Source organism: Lepeophtheirus salmonis, chromosome 4 (assembly GCF_016086655.4).
Source record: "Lepeophtheirus salmonis chromosome 4, UVic_Lsal_1.4, whole genome shotgun sequence".
Lineage (NCBI taxonomy): Eukaryota > Metazoa > Arthropoda > Copepoda > Siphonostomatoida > Caligidae > Lepeophtheirus > Lepeophtheirus salmonis.
Genome location: NC_052134.2, coordinates 3,773,244 through 3,792,677, shown reverse-complemented (window position 1 = coordinate 3,792,677; position 19,434 = coordinate 3,773,244). Strand labels below are relative to the sequence as shown.

At 30.4% G+C, this 19,434-nt stretch overlaps 1 protein-coding gene across 1 annotated transcript in view; it reads left to right on the top strand.

Annotated features, from left to right (window-relative positions):
- LOC121116683 (uncharacterized) overlaps nt 1-19,434 on the top strand; it is a 145,133-nt gene that overhangs the window by 109,998 nt on the left and 15,701 nt on the right. The window contains exon 4 of the mRNA XM_040710969.2: nt 5,317-5,425. Within this exon, the coding sequence (XP_040566903.1) occupies nt 5,317-5,425 (109 nt within the window). The remainder of the gene's footprint in view (nt 1-5,316; nt 5,426-19,434) is intronic.

The following is a 19,434-nucleotide window of genomic DNA, read 5'->3' as shown; positions in this document are numbered from 1 at the left end:
AACTTTTTTGAAGCTTTTGAAACTTTTACAAATTACAAAATTTTTACAAATAGAAAATGTCGTTCAAAAAGTCCTTCTTAAATGGCTACAGAAGTCAAAAAACGTCCTTTAAAGATAAACTTCATAAACAGATTTTTTCCATTAGAATACAACAGAAGAACGAATTAACAGGTCACCCTAAAAATTGTACACTCCAGTACACATGCTAAAATAAAAATTTAGAAGAAGTTGACCTTCTTTGTTACCTTTGACCTTATATATGGCTTATGATCCGTTTTACGTTCGATGCTATGGAATTGTTACTATAAAAGGTTTATGAATCCTAGCACAAGGTAGAAGTATTAAAAATATTGGTCAAACAGAAGAAGTTTGAATTATTTTTTATAATTTTTAATTTTCTTTGAAATAAAAATGTTACGATTTCTGAACGATATAAACTTACATTTAAGTAATGCTTAGAGTTACATAAAACATGAACTGCCGTTGTGCTAAAAAGAAAGGAACCAACAAGTGAAATGCAGTAAGCCTGACAATTTGAAGAATATTATTATGGAGGAGAATATCTTAGCTCTCATGACATTTTATTAGATCGGCTGCAAGGAGCTGTGAAAGGAAGGGAATCAACTCAAATACGACTCGTATCCAGCAAGAAGATAGGGAGGAATTTCTTTTAAATCCATCATCAATTCTACTTTGAACACAATAAAGACTTTTGCAAATAGCTCCCCAACACATTCTCAGCGTTACTCTCTGTCATCCATGATTACTTAAGAATTAGGATAACAGCTTTTAAGGATATAAGATTGTCAACTATAAAAATTTCATGGGAGTTCAATGTCATTTGCTATAAAATACTATTAATGCGCTATGGATACCTTTTCATTTCTTTTTTTTAAAGCAGAAAACGACATTTGATCATTTTTTTTTACTACATCTGATTTGCCAAATACGAGTAAAAGTTACATTTTCATTTTAAAGGGACTTTATCTTGACAAAAAGTGTATTTTTATAAAAGAAAAGAGAAGATATTTACTTATCAATTTCATTTAATTCTTCACCTTGAAAAGGAATATGGAATAAGTTGATAGTAGAGAAAAGTATTCCATATATACATATAGTATAAATAAATATATTTATTTATCTATGTACACTTATAAGTATTTTCATTATAGAAAAACTATAAATGTTATTCCTGAAGTTGCTATTTTTTTATACATACTTTAAAGGAATTTATTTGTATATCGTTGCATACTTAGATTTACACATCTACAGTTGAGCTCAGGAGAAAACATACGGGCTCTTCAAGTCCTTTGAAACCAAATTATTGCACAGACAATAACAATTCATTATATTATGGATATTTAATAAATTGTAAAAAATATCATCAAAAGCTAGAAACAAGGGGGAAAATATTATTTCATCTATTGAATTAACCGAAATTTATAGCTTTTTTCAAAATCAGTCGAAAGTATCAGCAGTAACAGTAAAATAAACGATTTAAGTTTATACATTTGGCCTTGATGTAAAAGCTGTCGTCTTATATAATCTCCTATCAAGTATTGACACATGTATTTTGTTTCGTTCCCCTTTGAAAATTTCAATAGATTCCTTTTCTTAATAAAGGTATTTCCAAGATCAGATTTTCAAGTTCAACTGGTGCAGGAGATTATCAATTGGATTAAAAATCTGGATTTTGTGACTCAACTATTTTTTATTTTTTTGTGATTAACTATGGTTGATATGACTTCATTCTTTGGATTTGAGTCCTTCTGTAACATCCCTTCCGGTCCAAGCTCCAGTAATTTCCCCTTTGTGATAAAAATAAAGGCTCTATTATGTCAATGTATTCTTCTGTTTTCATGAGTATTATATATGTACTAAGGCACTAATTGCCACTGAGGATGAGAAGAAAAAAACAATAGTTTTATATATCACCAACCGTGTTTTAAGATTAGAACGGTATTCCATGGGCTGTATAAGCACTTAAAACTCGGGGGTTTTTTCCTCATCAGACCAGAAAGTCGAGTGACAAATGAAATTATATTTTTAGGGATGCTATTTGGCCTATTTCAAAATTTCGGAATTGTTTGTTTGTTTTTTTTCTTGTTAAAAGTGTCACTTTAGGACTTCTACTGTGAAGCCTAAAACAATCCAAGGCTTTGAATGGAACTCCCTTTAAAACATGGCCATATGCATTCTCCAATTCGTCAATAATACCCTTTTTGTCATTCTGGGGTTGATTCTTTGTACATAAGGTACATTTTAATATGGGCGATTTTTTTCACTTTCCACCTGCCTTTGAAAGATTTTCCACTGTTTCAAATTTGTTGTATTTTGGAAATTTTTTGTTTATATGGTGGCTTTGAATAGTAAACGTTACTTTACAATATTTTTCAATGACTGAATGTTCATTTAAAGCTTCAACAGAGTAGCTTGGGACAGTATTAACTTACTGTTATCAATTCGGAAATAAGGATATTTTACAATGCGGAAGAAATTAATGATCAGAATGTTCTAAAGTATGGGATATTCTTGGAGTGATTAAGTTTTAGAACCATACAAAAACTTTATAAAACCTTCTAGTAATATGTACTCTACCATAAATATTCTGGTCTAACTTGAATGCAGATCTGGATCAGTCGTAGTTTCTAAAGTTGAACCACGCGAGCGAAGTATATAATATATATATAAGAAAATGAACTTTTTAAACTATTGGTTATTTTTTAAACATAAAAAAATATCTCAAAATCAATTATTTTTACTAATGGACTAAATCTTTAATTGTAAGACAAGGCCTTCAATTTTTAAAACATGTAAATAAATTATTGTCTTATATTTCCCCCTGAACTCAACAGTATCTATATATTCGTATGTATAAAGATTTGGAATGATGAGTCACGGACGTATATATGTGTATTTCTATATATATATATTGGTATGATCTTAGATTTAACAAATTTTTATTTTTATGTCTTTAAATAAGAATGTCTTTGATATGATATATTTATATCTTTAGAAAGCCTAGGAAAAAAGTATACAAATATAAAAACCACAGTTTCTTATAATGTTAAATGTTGTATATAGATTTTAAATTAATCAGAATTACAAACTTTCTAAAGAAGGTATTTATATCAGAAATTCCTTTTGATATGGATCCTCTACAGAACCATTTGCAAATGTTATGACTTGGCATAAAAAAAATATAGAACAAAAATTTAATAAAAGTTAGATTTGTCTAAATATTTTTTTACATCATACAAACATATAGTCCAATAATTAAAAGACCTCAAATTATTGGCTTTTATTTTTCAAAATTTTCTGGATGATTTGAGGTAGTCAGCAGTGTCAAGTATAGTTTAAAACCTTCAACTGGTTTATTGTACGGAATTTGGCCCCGATATAGTTTTTCAAATAAAACTCATCCACTTATAATTATATGATTGTGACAATGAAATTTTACTACTTTCAGTTCAATCTGCGGCACTTTCAAACGATTAACCAGAATAATTTGTTAACAGAAATTAAAAATAATACGTAGAAGAATACAAGTATAATTTTATTCAATTTGTGTCATTCTAGCTTGCTTTTGTTTTGATAGGCCACATATATAAAAACATACACAAAGTTAACGCCTCCTATCAGAACTTGGCTCTTTATGACTTAAACATCAATTACAAAGGGCCATCATTGCCAATAACATTGTCATTACAAACATCTTCATGTACAAATATTAATATATGAAAGCCTGGGGCTTATTATAACGAGAGTTTTGTGAGGATTCTTGCTGTTAAGAGATATATTAATGAATAGAACGATAACCATTAGTGGGGACGTTGATTCTTCTTGAGAAAAAAAAAATGGAATATCATGGTCAGTGACTGTGATTTTATTTAGTCCTCACAAATCTATATTAAGTTGTAAAAAATGGAAACCTGAAAAAGTGACTTATTATTCCAGGTGACCTCTTAAACCAGGTTTGGCACTTTGGAACCTTTCAAAATTTAAAAACTGTGATATTAAGTGTAATTGCGAAAAATACAAAACAGGCAGCTGAAAATGTGTACATGGTCATGTTACTCCAAGTACAGCCAATCACTTTAAATTTGCAAAAATAAAATAAAAAAGGGAGACTCATTTTACTCTAAGGCCAAACAATTAATTCTAACCTTGATTGGAATGGTATCCAGATTTAGTCATTAGGAGAGACATTGTGTTCGTTAAAAAGTCCAAGAGTTTGGTTTGGAAGTTTCATGTCTCCATCAATATAGTTTGGACTTAAAACCAAGTCCATATGTTCGTTTATGTGTCGAATCATTAGTAGCATTATGCATACATATGTGAAAATTATCAAAATTAAGATGAGTGTAAAAACAACACCTTAGGTAACACCCTGGAATTAGATAACATCTTTTTATTTAATGAATACAAAAATTTGTAATTTTTTACTGAATAATGTTTTAAAAATTATATTTGTTTACACGATAAATTTTTATATCTATCGAACTTTGTTTCATATTTTTCGTTATACTTTTTTGTACTTAATTGTTTAGAAATTTAATAAAGCGATATCTGTTTAAAAAATGCTTTAGGAACAGTTGCAGAAACCACAATCTCTTCAATAGTTGAGATTTTATTAGGCTCTCCGTCTTCCATCCTTAAGCTTCTCTTTTTGTCTATTGTTTTGACAATAGCTGATTAGTATTGTAGAAGTATCATTTTATAGCAATATATAGCTGTCTCGGACAACAATAAATGTGTGTATAACCATTAACCCTGACATAGTGACAATTTTGCTCAGACCCCTGAGTTCAACAATACTACCATTATGACCAAACTGGATATTGTACCATTATGAAGGCTTGGCTTATTTGTGAAGTTCCTCCACGTGGGGACGTTACAATGTTGTTGTTTTTTAATTTTAAAAGAATTTGAGAAATTACAATCTTTTACAACCGTTTTTTATAAACAAAAAAAAGGGTTTAAAAAAGAATTTTTAACTTCAATATAATAATTATTCTTCTATTTTTATATATTAAAAATTTACAAAGTGTCACAGTTTGAGAAACACAGCCTTATTATCATCGTTGTGAAGACTAAATATGTACATGAATATTTGTTTTATTATTTCCATATGATGATAAGAGGTAAATCTCCTTGAAATTACGTTTCTGCAGGATAATAATGATACATTCTAATATCTATATAAATGATATTTAGAAGAAATGAAACATTAAAAGATTACAAAAACTTCTTGTATATAATATCTCTATTAACAATAAGTAGTATCACACATTCATTATTCATTCATCCTTTCAGGGGCATCCTGTGGAGTGGTTGGATTTATTATCATGACAATTACTTTGGCTCTTGCTGGACGAAGATACTCGCAATATCGATCAAGTCAAACAAGGCTATGGGAATTACAGTAAGTAGCAAAATCAAGTAAAGAATACACGGAAATTTGGGAATTATTTATGCACTAAAAATTTAACAAAGGAAAGTTTGTTTATCGAGGTCTAATTTGTAATTGTGCTCGTAATATCTTAGAACAACGTAATAATTTGATCTCAGAAATAACAACGTAGCAACGAGCGTGTGTAGATAAATCTCAGTACACGTCATTTTATAAAAAATATCATACCAAAATATCATCTTCAATTATACTGTAGATATTTAAGAGTTTAAGGTAAAAAGGGTTTATATATACTAATGCAAGACGAAAGTACTAAAAGTGTTTTCTTTTAAATTACTTTAGTATTTTTGTTTGCAATTTTTGTATGATTTTTGTAGCATTTTATATTGAATATTTTTTAAATATATGCTTCAATTAAAACATGTGCTTATTACTCATAGATATAAAAAAGTGAAATTTTCCTAATTGACCATAATTCATGGGTTGAAAAAGTCCTGGGTTTATCAAAGAAATATAAGATACATATCGACTTTTTTTTCGTTTTAGAAAACTTTTCAATTTCAAGCTCCAAAAGGACAACTGTTTAACATTTTTTTTTTTTTTTTTTGGGGGGAATGACAGTCAAAAAGTTAATACTGTCTAGATGAATGATATATTTTTATTGGAGGAAGAATAGACACTGCAGGATTTTAACCATCATAAATATGTGCGAACCATTCCAAGTGAAATTTATCAAAGAAAGGACATTTTTCACAGCACCATCTTCGACTATTTTCCAATTTGGCAAATATTGTAATATTAGTTAAAAACTCAATAATCTAAAATTTCAGCCTTTTTTGTTCTCAGGCTCAGAATTTAAAGACTTTTTTAAAACTATATTTGGAATTTTTTTATGATATCAATCTACATTATAAACTATTCAATAGATGATTTTTTTTATTCTATTGTTGTATTTTATTGTATAAGCTAACAAAGTGAGTTTTTAACCATAAGGTCAGGAGATCAATATTTTAACCTCAATAAAATCTAGCATGGTAATTCTCAATTTCACTCAAATTTGTATACGTTCATTTGTAATATATCATTAACAGATACAATAAGTCTTAGAGATGCATTCGATTCCAATTAAATACTACAGATGAAAATGTGTTTGTAGGTAGAGCAAATTTCTGAATATATGAGTATATACTAAATATGATACTCGGGTTTTTGCAATATATATGCAATTTACGAACTGACGCAGTCATTATCAATGGTGTATTTTTGAGTTTTCAACTAATATTAAAATATGGGCCAAATTTGAAAAAAAAATCGAAGATGGTGCTGTTTTTATATTTATGGTGGTACGGATTTATAATGTCTTCATTACGACACTGGATCCTGGTTTGCTGATTACGTCATTTTTGTTAAAATTTGAAAAAATATAAATGGTATATAAAGGCCAAAACAAAACAAAAATGGTTGATATTTAATGTATAAATATAAAAAAATGCTACAGAAAATGTCATATTAACCAAAATTAAATCCTTAATAATTGACGACCAATTTCCTTAGCATTCATAAAATTAAATGTGAAATGAGATTTGGAAAAAAAAAAAATACATAATTGGATGTATAATTTATCTGAGATATTATGATTACAGTTATTATTCTTATGGGTAGATATTTTTATTATTTGATAAGAGATGATAGGAAAGTAGGTAATGTGTGGCTGGAGGAGAGTAGTGTGTGAAGAAAAAAAGCAATCAACTTTTGTTTTCTTTAAGAAAACGAAACGAAAAGTTAATTATCGAATAGTAAAAAAGAAAGGGAGAAGGACTATAAGAAACGCAGAAAAAAGTATTAAAAAAACAGATAACTCGTTTGTTAATCTCTTCCTTTTAAAACAAATACATTTATAACTATAAAATCGATTCTTTTGAAATTGTAATTCATTTTACAACTGTCTATAAATACATAAATAAGTATATTACAAAATACACATTCGGGTTCATCATTACCCGGGCATCTGTCTTTGATTAGGATCGGTATAAAAACATTTTCAAGTTACGGGATTTTGCCAGTAAATAATACATTATCCTTATTTAGAGTTAAGAACTGCAATCCCTTCCACTAAAGCCCTCAGTTTGGTCGATTTTAGTTCTGTATATCTGTCCTAAAAACTGATAATGTTATATATTTCTTCTTTTTTTTAATCAGTTCTATTACAAATAGTCCTAAGGACAGACAGTAATTAACTATAAATATATGTATTCGTACTTTCAAAATCACTTTTTCGGTTGTAAGCTCTTAAGGGACGACTGTTTGACCTTTATAAGTGAGACTTATAGTAAAAAAGTTAACGATGTCTTTCTAAGACATAGTATATTTTGTACGTCCTAAGGTCAAGGAAAGAGAAAAACAATGGAGGGGTTTTAAACATAAAGATCATAAAACAGAAAAAGGCAATAGGAAGACCTATCCTTAAAAATACAACCATAATACTCTATAAAAAAAATCGTACAGATTCCACTAACCTTTCTATTATTTGTTGATTATAAAAACCCTCTAAGATGGTTGTGCATGACCTCAAAGGCCATCTATTTAAATAAAAAATAAGAAATTCCAAATATATATTTTTCTTATTCATAGATACCTAAACATTTGGGTCAGGTAAGGGCTTTATGTTAACATTCAAGGGATTACTTGAGATACTCTATCAATTTTAATGATAATTTAGAAAACTTAATTTTTATTTATCATACTTCATTTGCCTTCTATACAGCAGTTCAGATATAAAAAACTACTTTTTCTTTAACTCTCACTAACTTAACTGGGGCCTTTGAAAGCTCCAAATTTTAAAAAAGGGGGTTACTTTGTTTTCCTACTTATAGTTTTTTGTGGTTTTTTATCGAATATTGTAGGAGTTATTATACTTGACGCATATGTTTCACTCTTCTTGCTCGATATTTAAAAAAATGAAAGTATTGCATCATATTTTATTTTAGAAATTGTTTTTTTAAGAGCAGAGATGAAAAGGAATAATGTACCCAATTGAAGAAATGACTACAAAACCTCTTAACTGATTCCGATTGAATTTATTTTTTAATAAACATTTCCTTTAAAGGATCATGAAGATGTTATTCTTTTTCGAAAATAGTTAGATTTAATTACTCTAGTTTAAATAATATCAATTTATTTCATCCAAAAGATAATGCAAAATTTAATTCAAACCCACTTCGCACTGTGTTACTCATTACAATCTGAAAAAAAAATCAATCCGATGCAATACAAAGTTTGTGTTAGGTCATCTCACACCCCATAATTGGTTAGATTTTTCTATTCAAGGGTGGATAAAAGTATCTGGACATATTCCTAATTGTTTTTTAATGTATTTCGTTTATCTATATAAGCTCTAACTTCAGCTGAAAGTATTGTCCAGAGACCAATAATTCCTGTTTTTATGTTCATTCTGTCCAGTTTCGTCTTGAAGCAGCAAGAGGACAAATGTTAAGTCATTTTATAATTGTTCGAGGCCGGCAACGATACTAAGACAATCATAAAAGTCACAAAATATGCCAAGAGCGCCGGTTATGACGTCTCCAAGCGACTGAAGACCAATTGGCGGCTTTCCCATTCCTCATGTGGTTCACACGAACCCAATAATTAAACTGGCCACTTCCTGGCTGTGCTCAAGAGGCCAATTAAAGCAAATCCTGGCTTTTCAATGTCTGCTCATTCTTGGAGGAGGTATATCAGTAGGAGTATGGTTGCCAGGGCCATCAAGGAGGATCATAGTTCGATGTTCTACATCAAGGGAAAGGCGTAACATTCTTACAAGGAAGATAAAGGACATCAGGTTTTCGAGAGGCAAGATATTCCGCCAAATTTGAAATCAAATCCAGGCATCATAAAGTTATTCAGTGATTATTCAAACTTGACCTCGAATGCTGCCTAAAAGCCAAAGAATGACTGCTAGCTGGCAGAGGATAGTGGTAATGTTCCTCCTATGATGAAGACCAAGTTCCCTTCCAAGATACAGGTTCTTGGCTTGATCATCAGTGGCGGGAATGTCCTGCCGAATCACAGTTCTGACAATGGTCTCAAGTTAACTTCCTCAGTGTACTTAGACCGTCTTAAGAATGTTAAGATGCCATACATGAAAGTTGCATATCCTCCAGATACAAAGTTCATGTGAATTCAACAATCAGCACCTTGTAACATAGCCAAAAGTGTCATGAATTACCTCGACAGCTTGTTGCATGTCGTTATCAAATTATGTATGGGTTCAAATAGTACTGACCTTAAGCCATATGATTTCTAGTTGTGGTCAGAGCTGAGAAGGAAGGTAAACGAACATCACCATAGCTCCTTCAGATCCCTGAATCTCTTTGTGAAGATAAATGTGTCCGGCTTCAACAAGACATATGTAATAAAGACCTGCTCAGCTTGGATTTCCCGTTTACAGTTGGGGACCAATGCCAAGGCGCCCAAGGCGTATCATATTGAATGATACAACAGCTAATGGTTCAAAGTAAATTTAATATGTACCAAATGATGTCTTAAAATGTCATCTACTATTAATTAAACTTACTTGAAAATATTGTCAGTATACTTCTAACCAACCCTTTATATGTGATCGCATATTTCACAACATATTTTTGGGTTTTGTCAAAAACAAACTATTTCTCATTTTTTGTAGGTAAAATATTATAATTTTGCTCTTTATAGAATATATTAATCACACATTTAATTTGTGAAAGTGAATTTTGTGGCTGTCTTATCCCAGCTTGGTACACAGTGGACCACCTCACTTCACGTTTCACCAAAGCTTTAAAACCAAGTGGCTAAACAAAGACCACACGCTCAATCTTCGTCCAGATTTTGAATAATACTTTTTTTTATCCACTAGGAGTGCTTTGAGTAACATGAATTACTCCATACCTAACTATTCAACTTTCATGGATTGATCACTTTAATAGAATTCAGAAGGTTAACTCAGAAAAGGAAGGAACAGATCCTTCGTTGGTGAAGTTGATAAGCTTAAAATTTAAAATGTGAAATACAGTACCAAAAAGAATCTGTAACATATTGAGGTGCTTAACATATTTTCATATATTTTAGCAAATTTATAAATATATCACAATATATTCCGTTAAAAAACTTAATACTTTTTCTGAGCCCTAGTTTTGACTCTAAATGAGGAAAATGCTCAAATTGATCTGGAATATCTTAAAATACTCATATGTATATAGTCATTTGTCTATATTACTATGTCTATTTAGTTTGGAACTTTTTATTTAGAAAGCTATGCTTTTTCCAATTGTGGTTACAAAAAATAAATTATTGAATAAGCTATGGTATATATACTTTAAAAAAAGAATAAGTTCTAACTTTCGAAAAAAGCAAAAGCACAGCTAGAATGGAATGTGGTTTTTCTTAGACGCATGTACCAAAAAAAAAAACCATTCCTATAAAGGTATTAACACAAAAAATGTGTTTATAAAATACAAGGTTCTTACATAATCCTGCGTTGGTTTTTTTAGAGAATATAGCTGTAAGAATTATAATAATCTTAGCCTACTTGAAAATAAAATTATCTGATAAAAATATACAATTTATTTAAATATTTTTCCTTCTTTTCGTATCTAGATTTAAGGGTGTTTTTTTTTTGGTTTTTTTTGTTCAAACATAATTTTTGTATACTTTTGTATACAAATATAAACAATTTACCCACAGGAGTTGGACATAATTTGGGGTAAAACAAAGCTTTTTTTCATAGAGAACCCATCTACAAAATTCATCTTACATGAAAAATGGTTATAGATAAAAAATTTAATTAAACTGCTTAGAAAACTTTAAAATGTATATTGTTATGAGTTTGTTGTATGTAAATATATTTGAGTTATAGTACTTAATGTATAAATACATAGTTAATGGCGTCACAGATTTCGTCAAAAATCAAAGTAGGCTCATATTGAATTGAAGTTAATTCAAAGGAACAACAGTGATCTTTGAATTTAATCAAAGTAAAAGGTACTAAGGACTACTGTTTTTGTTTTGGATCAATAAGAAACAAGGAAAATGGGATAATTGGAGAATATATAGAGTTGTAGTACGTCTTACACTTTGATCTCCTCCGGGATCTTTCCACTTCAATAATGTACAATTCGCTTCAATTATAGTTTCTTATTATTAAAAGGTGGGCATCATTAAATTTTAATAGTAAATTATTGGCGTATTTTCTATTTACTGGTGTCCATCTTTGACACGTGCCCAAACAATACTGAGTCTAACAATCACAAAACTGAGTTCAAAGTTTTTCTTTACAATGAAATCTTATCTTTCCAACGCTGTCCAGCGTAAACTGACCACACTTATACGACGTGAGATAAACATTACTAAAGCCATCAATTAGAAATAATTATGGATTTCTTTTTAATAGGCATATTATAATAGTTCATTTATTGTTTTGCACTATGAAAATAAGAATATATAAAGATGAATAACATATTTTTAATAAATACTCGAGTAGATCTGCCTGGCGTAGCCCGGGACATTAAGAATTATTTTCATGTTGTTTTTATGAGTTACTAATATATTTAAGGACTCTTTTTTAGCGCGATAATTGCTTTATTCTGGGTCAGACACCGAGCTTGTAAACTGGCAGTTACTTCCCTGAGCATCAAGGAAACCTCCTAATATCGAAAATTCACCCCTGCCCTCAGGCTGTGCAGGTGAATTACTAGGCCAAAATAGAGTTTAAACACTACCACCACCGCGATTCTAGGCACCAAGGAACCATTCTAATATACCCCAGCTCACGGGTTCTGAAGGTAAACTGCTAGGTCCAAGTAAAGTTAAATTTCTCTGCCGCAGCTTCCCTGAGCATCAAGAAACCCAAAGAATATCCCAAAATGCATCCCGTCTCTCAGGTTTAACAGGTGAGGTACTACTAGAATACAGCCCCACCCACGGGTTGTGTATATGAGCTGCTGGACCATGAGGCAGGATAAATTCTTTCACCACTGCTTCCCTGAGCATCAAAGAACCCTCCTAATATCCTAAAACACACCCCAGCCCTCAGGTTGTATAGGTGAATTGATAAAAAGCTATTTAAGGCCACTATGGCCTTAAAGACCAAAAAATTGTCACCAGAACCGTTTCTGGAGCCATATAAACCTACATGATAAATTTCACCAACATCCACTCATTGGATTGGCTGTGATTGAAGGACAAACACACACACAAACGGACATTCACATTTAATATAGTAGGTTAGAGATAAGAGTCTAATATACTATATGTGTACCTAGAAGTTTCAAGTGATTTTTTTAGTCAGTCCCATTTTGACATCAAAATAAATGGCAATAGTTCACCATCTTAATGAAATATATATTATCCTTTATTAAGAAATTTACATTAAATGTTTCAAATACAAAACAACCTGATATAAGAGTTTAATTTTTTTCATTTTCATAAACTGTTAGTACAAAACAAAGAAGGTGTGACAGGCTATAGACTTATACAATAGTAATTAAATAAATAAAAATAATTAAATTACAATATACATACATCAATGTTTCCCCTACATGTACCCCATGTTAAAAAAAAAAAGAACACTTATATAAATGGCTTTGAATAAATAAAAACTGATTAATTGACGACAGTGTTAGCAAGATTGAGGGATTTATAACGCATAACCGGTTATATTTGTTTACTTTTTACTATGAAAAAAAATTCTGGACAAAATGGGCGTAAAACGCCAAATTGTGGTCGACATGTCAATGCGTGTAATGACGGTATCTGAGATCTCTAAGGCTGTTGGGCTGAGTCAAATCGCCATCTATGCAATAAAAAGACTATTTGAAGAGCGTGGGAAAGTCCAAAGAAAGAAAGGATCTGAGATGAAGAGGTAAGTTCAGACAAAGGCTATGTTTTAGCTTTCAAAGATCGGATCAAGAGAAATCAAATCAGGACCATTCGTGCATGGCAAAGGCCAAGTTCTTGACCTCCAGTACAGTCTATAGGATCGTTCATTAGGACCTCATCAATGACTCAACAGAAGCAAAAAGGCTCACGAGATCAAGACTACACCTCAACAAGCTCAAAGCTGGAACGCCAACAATTTTATTTTCTGAATAAAAATTTTTTAGGAAATATCGGGTTTCAAACTCCCGTATGGATCGATACATGAGTGACAAAAGGCCTGTTGTCATCCCAGACCATATCAAGTTTACATTTAAGACCAAACATTCTGCTTCTCCAATGTTCCCGTATGTCATAATTTCCAATGTTCAAAAATTTCCTGTGATTTTTATCCGTAACAATGAAAAAATCGATGCAGCCCATTACATCAATCTCTTAGAGACACATGTTAAGCCCTGGATTGATAAGGTGTTTTGAGTTGAGTCATATATTTTCCAAAAGGATAGTGCTCCATACCACATAGCCAAAAAAGCCAGGATAGGCTCTCCAAAAATAGTATCTCCTTTTGGTCAAACCAAACGTGGGCTCCCAGCTCCCCGATCTGAACCCATTCGACTACAACATTTAGACTCAGGTTGGGGGCGTTGCCAGCAACAAATCACACAGCTAAACAGCATCCCTAGAGGCATCCATCATATCAGCCTGGAATGCATTGCCGGAAGACTATATCATCAGGTTGAACCAAGTCATCAGAAGTAGGCTGGAAGCCGTCATTAATTATGAGGGTGGCCTTATCGAATAATCTTATTATTTTGCTGTCAAGTAGGAATTTTGGAAACAAATAAATAAAATTACTTCTACCTTCATGTAATAGTTCTGGTAAAAAGTATGTCATTATTAATAAGAGTTACCTTCTTTCTTTCTTTTTTCTCCATCTATATCGGAGAATGAATGTTATTTCATTAGTAATTACTGCCTAGACGTTAATGTAATAATTTATTCAATTCTTTTATTCACTATTTTCAACATTTGAATTGTTCCAAAATACCAAACCTGGTTTAAGAGGTTATTTCCACTTTTTCCATTTCCCTTGTTCTATCCCCTAATACAAGTTTGATTGTATACACATATTCCAATCGATAGAAAATTTCGAATAATTATTAGGTCAGGGCCAAAACAAACAAAAATATTTTATATGCATTTTTTTAGTTGTTATAGCTACAATATATACAATTATATTTAGCATTTATTAAAAAAAATATACCAACTTGCAAGGTCATTTGATAGTAATAATAAATAACCTAGGCAAAATAGCAATAATCAATAAAGCCAAAAAATAATAATTTAATACTGATAAATAAACTTATATAAATTATACATTTTATTCCATATTTTAATTATTAATATATATTTAGTTTTAGATGATGTAGGTTATATTCATTTCTAATTAAACTAGAAACGGAAAGTTTTAAAATAGTGGTATCAACCGTATTTGTTCTTTAATACTCTGTGTTTTATTTGTCAAACATTGTACAAATTAGATCAATCCTATTATTTATTTACTCAATCATAGGATTGATTTTTTTTTTTTTTTTGACCAACTGAAGGTTATTTTTCCTATTTTACTGGTTCTAGAATAATTAGCAAATGAAAGAGATAATTCAATTAAAACAATTGTATAACGAATGTCACAATAACAGAACTAAAATAACTTAGAAATTAAAATTAAATCAAAAGGAGTATTCATTCCATGTATTTAATATTATTTGGGATTAATTAATAGTTATTATAAGTCCAAAATTACCCAATACCCAAAATTCTCAATTATTGAGAATCACTCGTCTCTCATTGAAAAAAACGTAGGTATATTGTAACAGAAAGGACTCTGAAAAATATTATTCTTAAGGAACTGAGACGAAATTAGAGATGTAAAAAATAATGATATTCTGGTGAGCGCAAGTAGTGATAATTTAAAAGCAATATGTTCATATATTGTAGCAATGTTAAAGCAGCATGTCTGTTTTTGTTATAGTCATAGAAATAATTTCCAATTGTATTACAAATATCATGCCTTGTGTAGTTCACTAGAATAAAAAAGCAAATACTTTCTTTGTTAAAAGAAAATAATGTAGGTTTTTAGAAAAACGTTGACTACTTTTGGATCGGAGGAAGTGAAATTAGTTAATGGTTTTTTTATAATCTTAATTTATTTCGAAAAATTCAATTCAGTTATTTTAGGTTTGAATAAAAGCACCACAAAAATCTAATTGAACTTAATTTAATAGATATATGTATGTAGAGCTCCATCTGTATCTCAAAGACGTATTTGTTGACTTTAAAACTACTGGATGTATTTAATTGTGTTTGGCAAGTAGCCTTTAAGTTACTAGACTGAAAAGAGTCTATATTTTTCTCTCCCAAGTGCCAGGGTGTCTATATATTCAATTTTGTTTCACTTTATACATAAATCTTGTTCTCTTCCGTCAAATGCTTACTTTACAAAACATAATATTAGACATATGGAAATAGGTTATAGTCTGAACTTTGAGATGCCTTGCTTTAAAAATAGGATTTGTAGATCTTAATGAAAATTAATTAAAGTTCCACTATTTGCTTATGTATTTAACATTTTTTAATAAGGATTACCGCCAAAACAGAACCAAACAAAAGTTTTCCTTAGAAAAGAAAAATTGTACATTCGCATAAGGGATTAGCTTTCATATTTTTTTCAGACCAGGCTTTTGCTATTTGAACAAGATTTTCCTTGGTAGAAATGACTATAAAAACAACAAGAGTAAATGTAAAAGAAAACTGAATTTGATCATGAGTCAAAGATGCTCAGACATGTGTGGCTATTTATATCATTAGACGGGGGAACTCGGTGGGTTCAGATAGTATTGAAAAAAATTTGAGTATTTATCCAAAATATTGACTTACATATTTTAGTAGTTTCTCTTTTTCTTTTTTTTTACACCCACTCCGGAGAACTAGTTTATAAACCAATTAAATATCTTGTTTTATGCGTTATCAAGATCATAAATACCTTTTCCAAAAATTAAGAATCCAAATTAATTTAAAAATCCTTACTCCCCACCCCTCAACACTGACATTGATTGATCCTAGTGCCCTCTTTTTTGGAAATGAAAATATGATTACTCTAATATATTTAATGCACTTGGAAAAAATATAATGCGGTAAAAGATTGCTCACATATGTTAAAATATTGAGTTAGAAGTAACAGGCTTATAATAGGAAAATATCCATTGTATCTCTCAACCTTTTTATTCATACAAAATTAAAATAAAAAAGCCCAAAATTAATTAGGAATAACCCAATGAAGTCACTCTCTTCAATTGTGATTAAAAAATTATTATACATATGTAGTAGATATATTCACAGCAGCACGATATAAGTTATAAGAGATGATTCAAAACAAAGATAAAAAAGATGAGTAGATAGATTCACAGGTGACACACAAATACATATTTTATTTTTTTTTGTTTTAAGTTTGTATAAGTTTGCCAGCATTTCATACTTTATCTTTCTATCTCGAAATGGGTGGCAGGGAGTTGAAATTCAATTATCACAACCTTTTATTAATAAGGATATAACTTCGCAAGGTAAAGAATATATTCTTGGTGTAGGTGGAAAGGGACACTCACATTTCATTAAGCAAGGCACTGTGACTTTTTCTTGTATCTACAATAAACCATTACTGTATAATTACAGGATGAACGTAATCATGGAAGGGCGTCTATGTCATCATCAAATCCTTTTGCAAACGAAGCAGAAAATTACAATAAACATACATAAATAGTAATATACAGTACAAATGTAATGCTTGTCTCTAATCTTACATGGAAACTCATACTCCAATAATATAAGGTTACAATATTTTAGACTATCTGCTGTTGTTGTCTCCAATTTGGAGATAAAAAGATAAAAGGTGACAGGCGGGCAAACTTATACAATATACCCATTATTGGTGTAATGAGGATACCAATTAAGAAACTTGTATAATAAATGTACATTGAGGGGTATCAGGGGCACACCGTTTGGAGAGATCACGTGTGTAGGCATCTCCAAAGTTTTTACACAAAATCCAACCGTCGAGATGATTCGACACGTTATTATTCGAAGTGTTGTGTTTCTCATGCCGCCTAATGTACAATCATACTACATATTAGTATTGGAGTAGCCAACGGGGCCATAACTGAACTCATGTTTTTACTATTATATTTGTATTGTAAATTACGAAAAAGTGAGAGGGTAATGGACTTCAAGTTACAAGGCCCTGTAGTTCTAAGTATCCGTGTACACTAAAGAAAGGGCAAAAATCCGTTGGTCATTTTTATTTTAAAAATATATTTAATTTATTTGTTAAAATATTAGCCTTAAGTAATTAGTACAACAAATTTTGTAAATGACTACGAAGAAAAGAATTGTACTGTTGGTTTATTTCATCGATAAATAATTAAGAGCATTTAGATATTTTCATTTTTCCTAGAAGAAAAATGGTTTATCCATCTCTGCTCGCCAAAGTTTTTCCTTCGATAAAAACTTTACATATTACTCCTTTGAGGAACGTAATATACTGCTCTCGAACTATTCAATCTGTATATACGTGCATTTTGTATGCCAATTTTGTTTCTTTTTTACTTATTAAAGAGGCAGAAACTTTTTATAGAGTGACTATGTGTACTATAAATTCTGCGAGGATAAGGCAAGGAAAATACATGAAAATATTCATTATAAAATATTCTTCGTAACGTCATGAGTCATAGAATGTCATACATAAAGCTATAATGTTAATGTAAAAACAGGTATAGTCCATTATTTTTCCAATAGATGGCTTTAGCGATTAGTTTATGCTGGATGGATTTGGGAAGATAACTACATCGTACTGAAAAAACATCAGACAGTTTTATGATTTTTTGACTCAGTATTGTATGAGCGTCCGTCAAAGATAGACACCAACAAAGAGAAACCCCTTATGTTTAACAGTTTTTCTTCAAGAAAGCCCAATAAGCATGCAAATTTTGGTCTCGTCGATTCCCTCTCAGTAATTTTGGATGTCAAAGGTACAACACGCTTTGGAAGTTTAACTTTCGAAAGTATGGATAGAATAATGGAAATCGACGATTCCTACCTTCATGTACGAAGCACAGTTTTCCTTTACAAAGATATAAATATGAATGGAAAAAGAATTATAGAAAATAATGGGTTTGTTTTTTTACTAGCCCCTATATATATATTGTTTGGTTTATTGTCTCTATAGCAGTAGTAAAGTATTGGCGATGACAAATTGTCTTTTGTTAAAATAAAAAAAAGAATAAAACTTGTACGATTGTGCAAAAGCTCTAACTTGTATTATCAAATTATTCAAAATACCATCAAAAAATTAGTTTTAAATAACCATTTCGAGTATATTTTGTGAGGACCGAGATCAATGCAATAAATGAATATTCTATGGATGGTCAATATGTTTATGACGTAATTGTGGATTATACTTGATAAAAATTACTACTTCATAAGTATTTTGTAGAACATTATATTATTGTTGCATTATACTACGTAAGGATAATAATAATATTTAAAAAAGGAAGAAAATATGCGTTCTAAAGTGTGTATAAGCACTTCAGTGAACCCACTTTATTCAATATATTTTTTGTGGCACTGATGCTTACTAATATAATGCAAAGCTAAGATATGATGAAAAATAAAAAGTTTTTATACGTTTAAATGTAATAATTTAGAGGGAGATATTAACACAGCACAGCTGATTAAATTATGAGCAGAAAACCAAAAAAAAGGATATGCAACAAGCTTATTTCCTTTTTTAATCGCTATACTTAGTTTTTTCTTTACAAAAATCCCATTTTTAATAACAAGATTCCGATTAAATACATCAACTTTCTTACCCGGCTCGGATTAAGCATATTTCTTCCCATTTTTTGACAAGTTACGAGTTTTTTAACAAGTTAAGAGTAAATATTCACCTGATAAGGTACATAAGTTTTTGTTTTCCAAATTGGTTTACTTCAATAATATTCGAGTACCAATTGACGAGCTTCCCTCGTGGGACATCCCTAATAACTAGTAATTAAAATGAT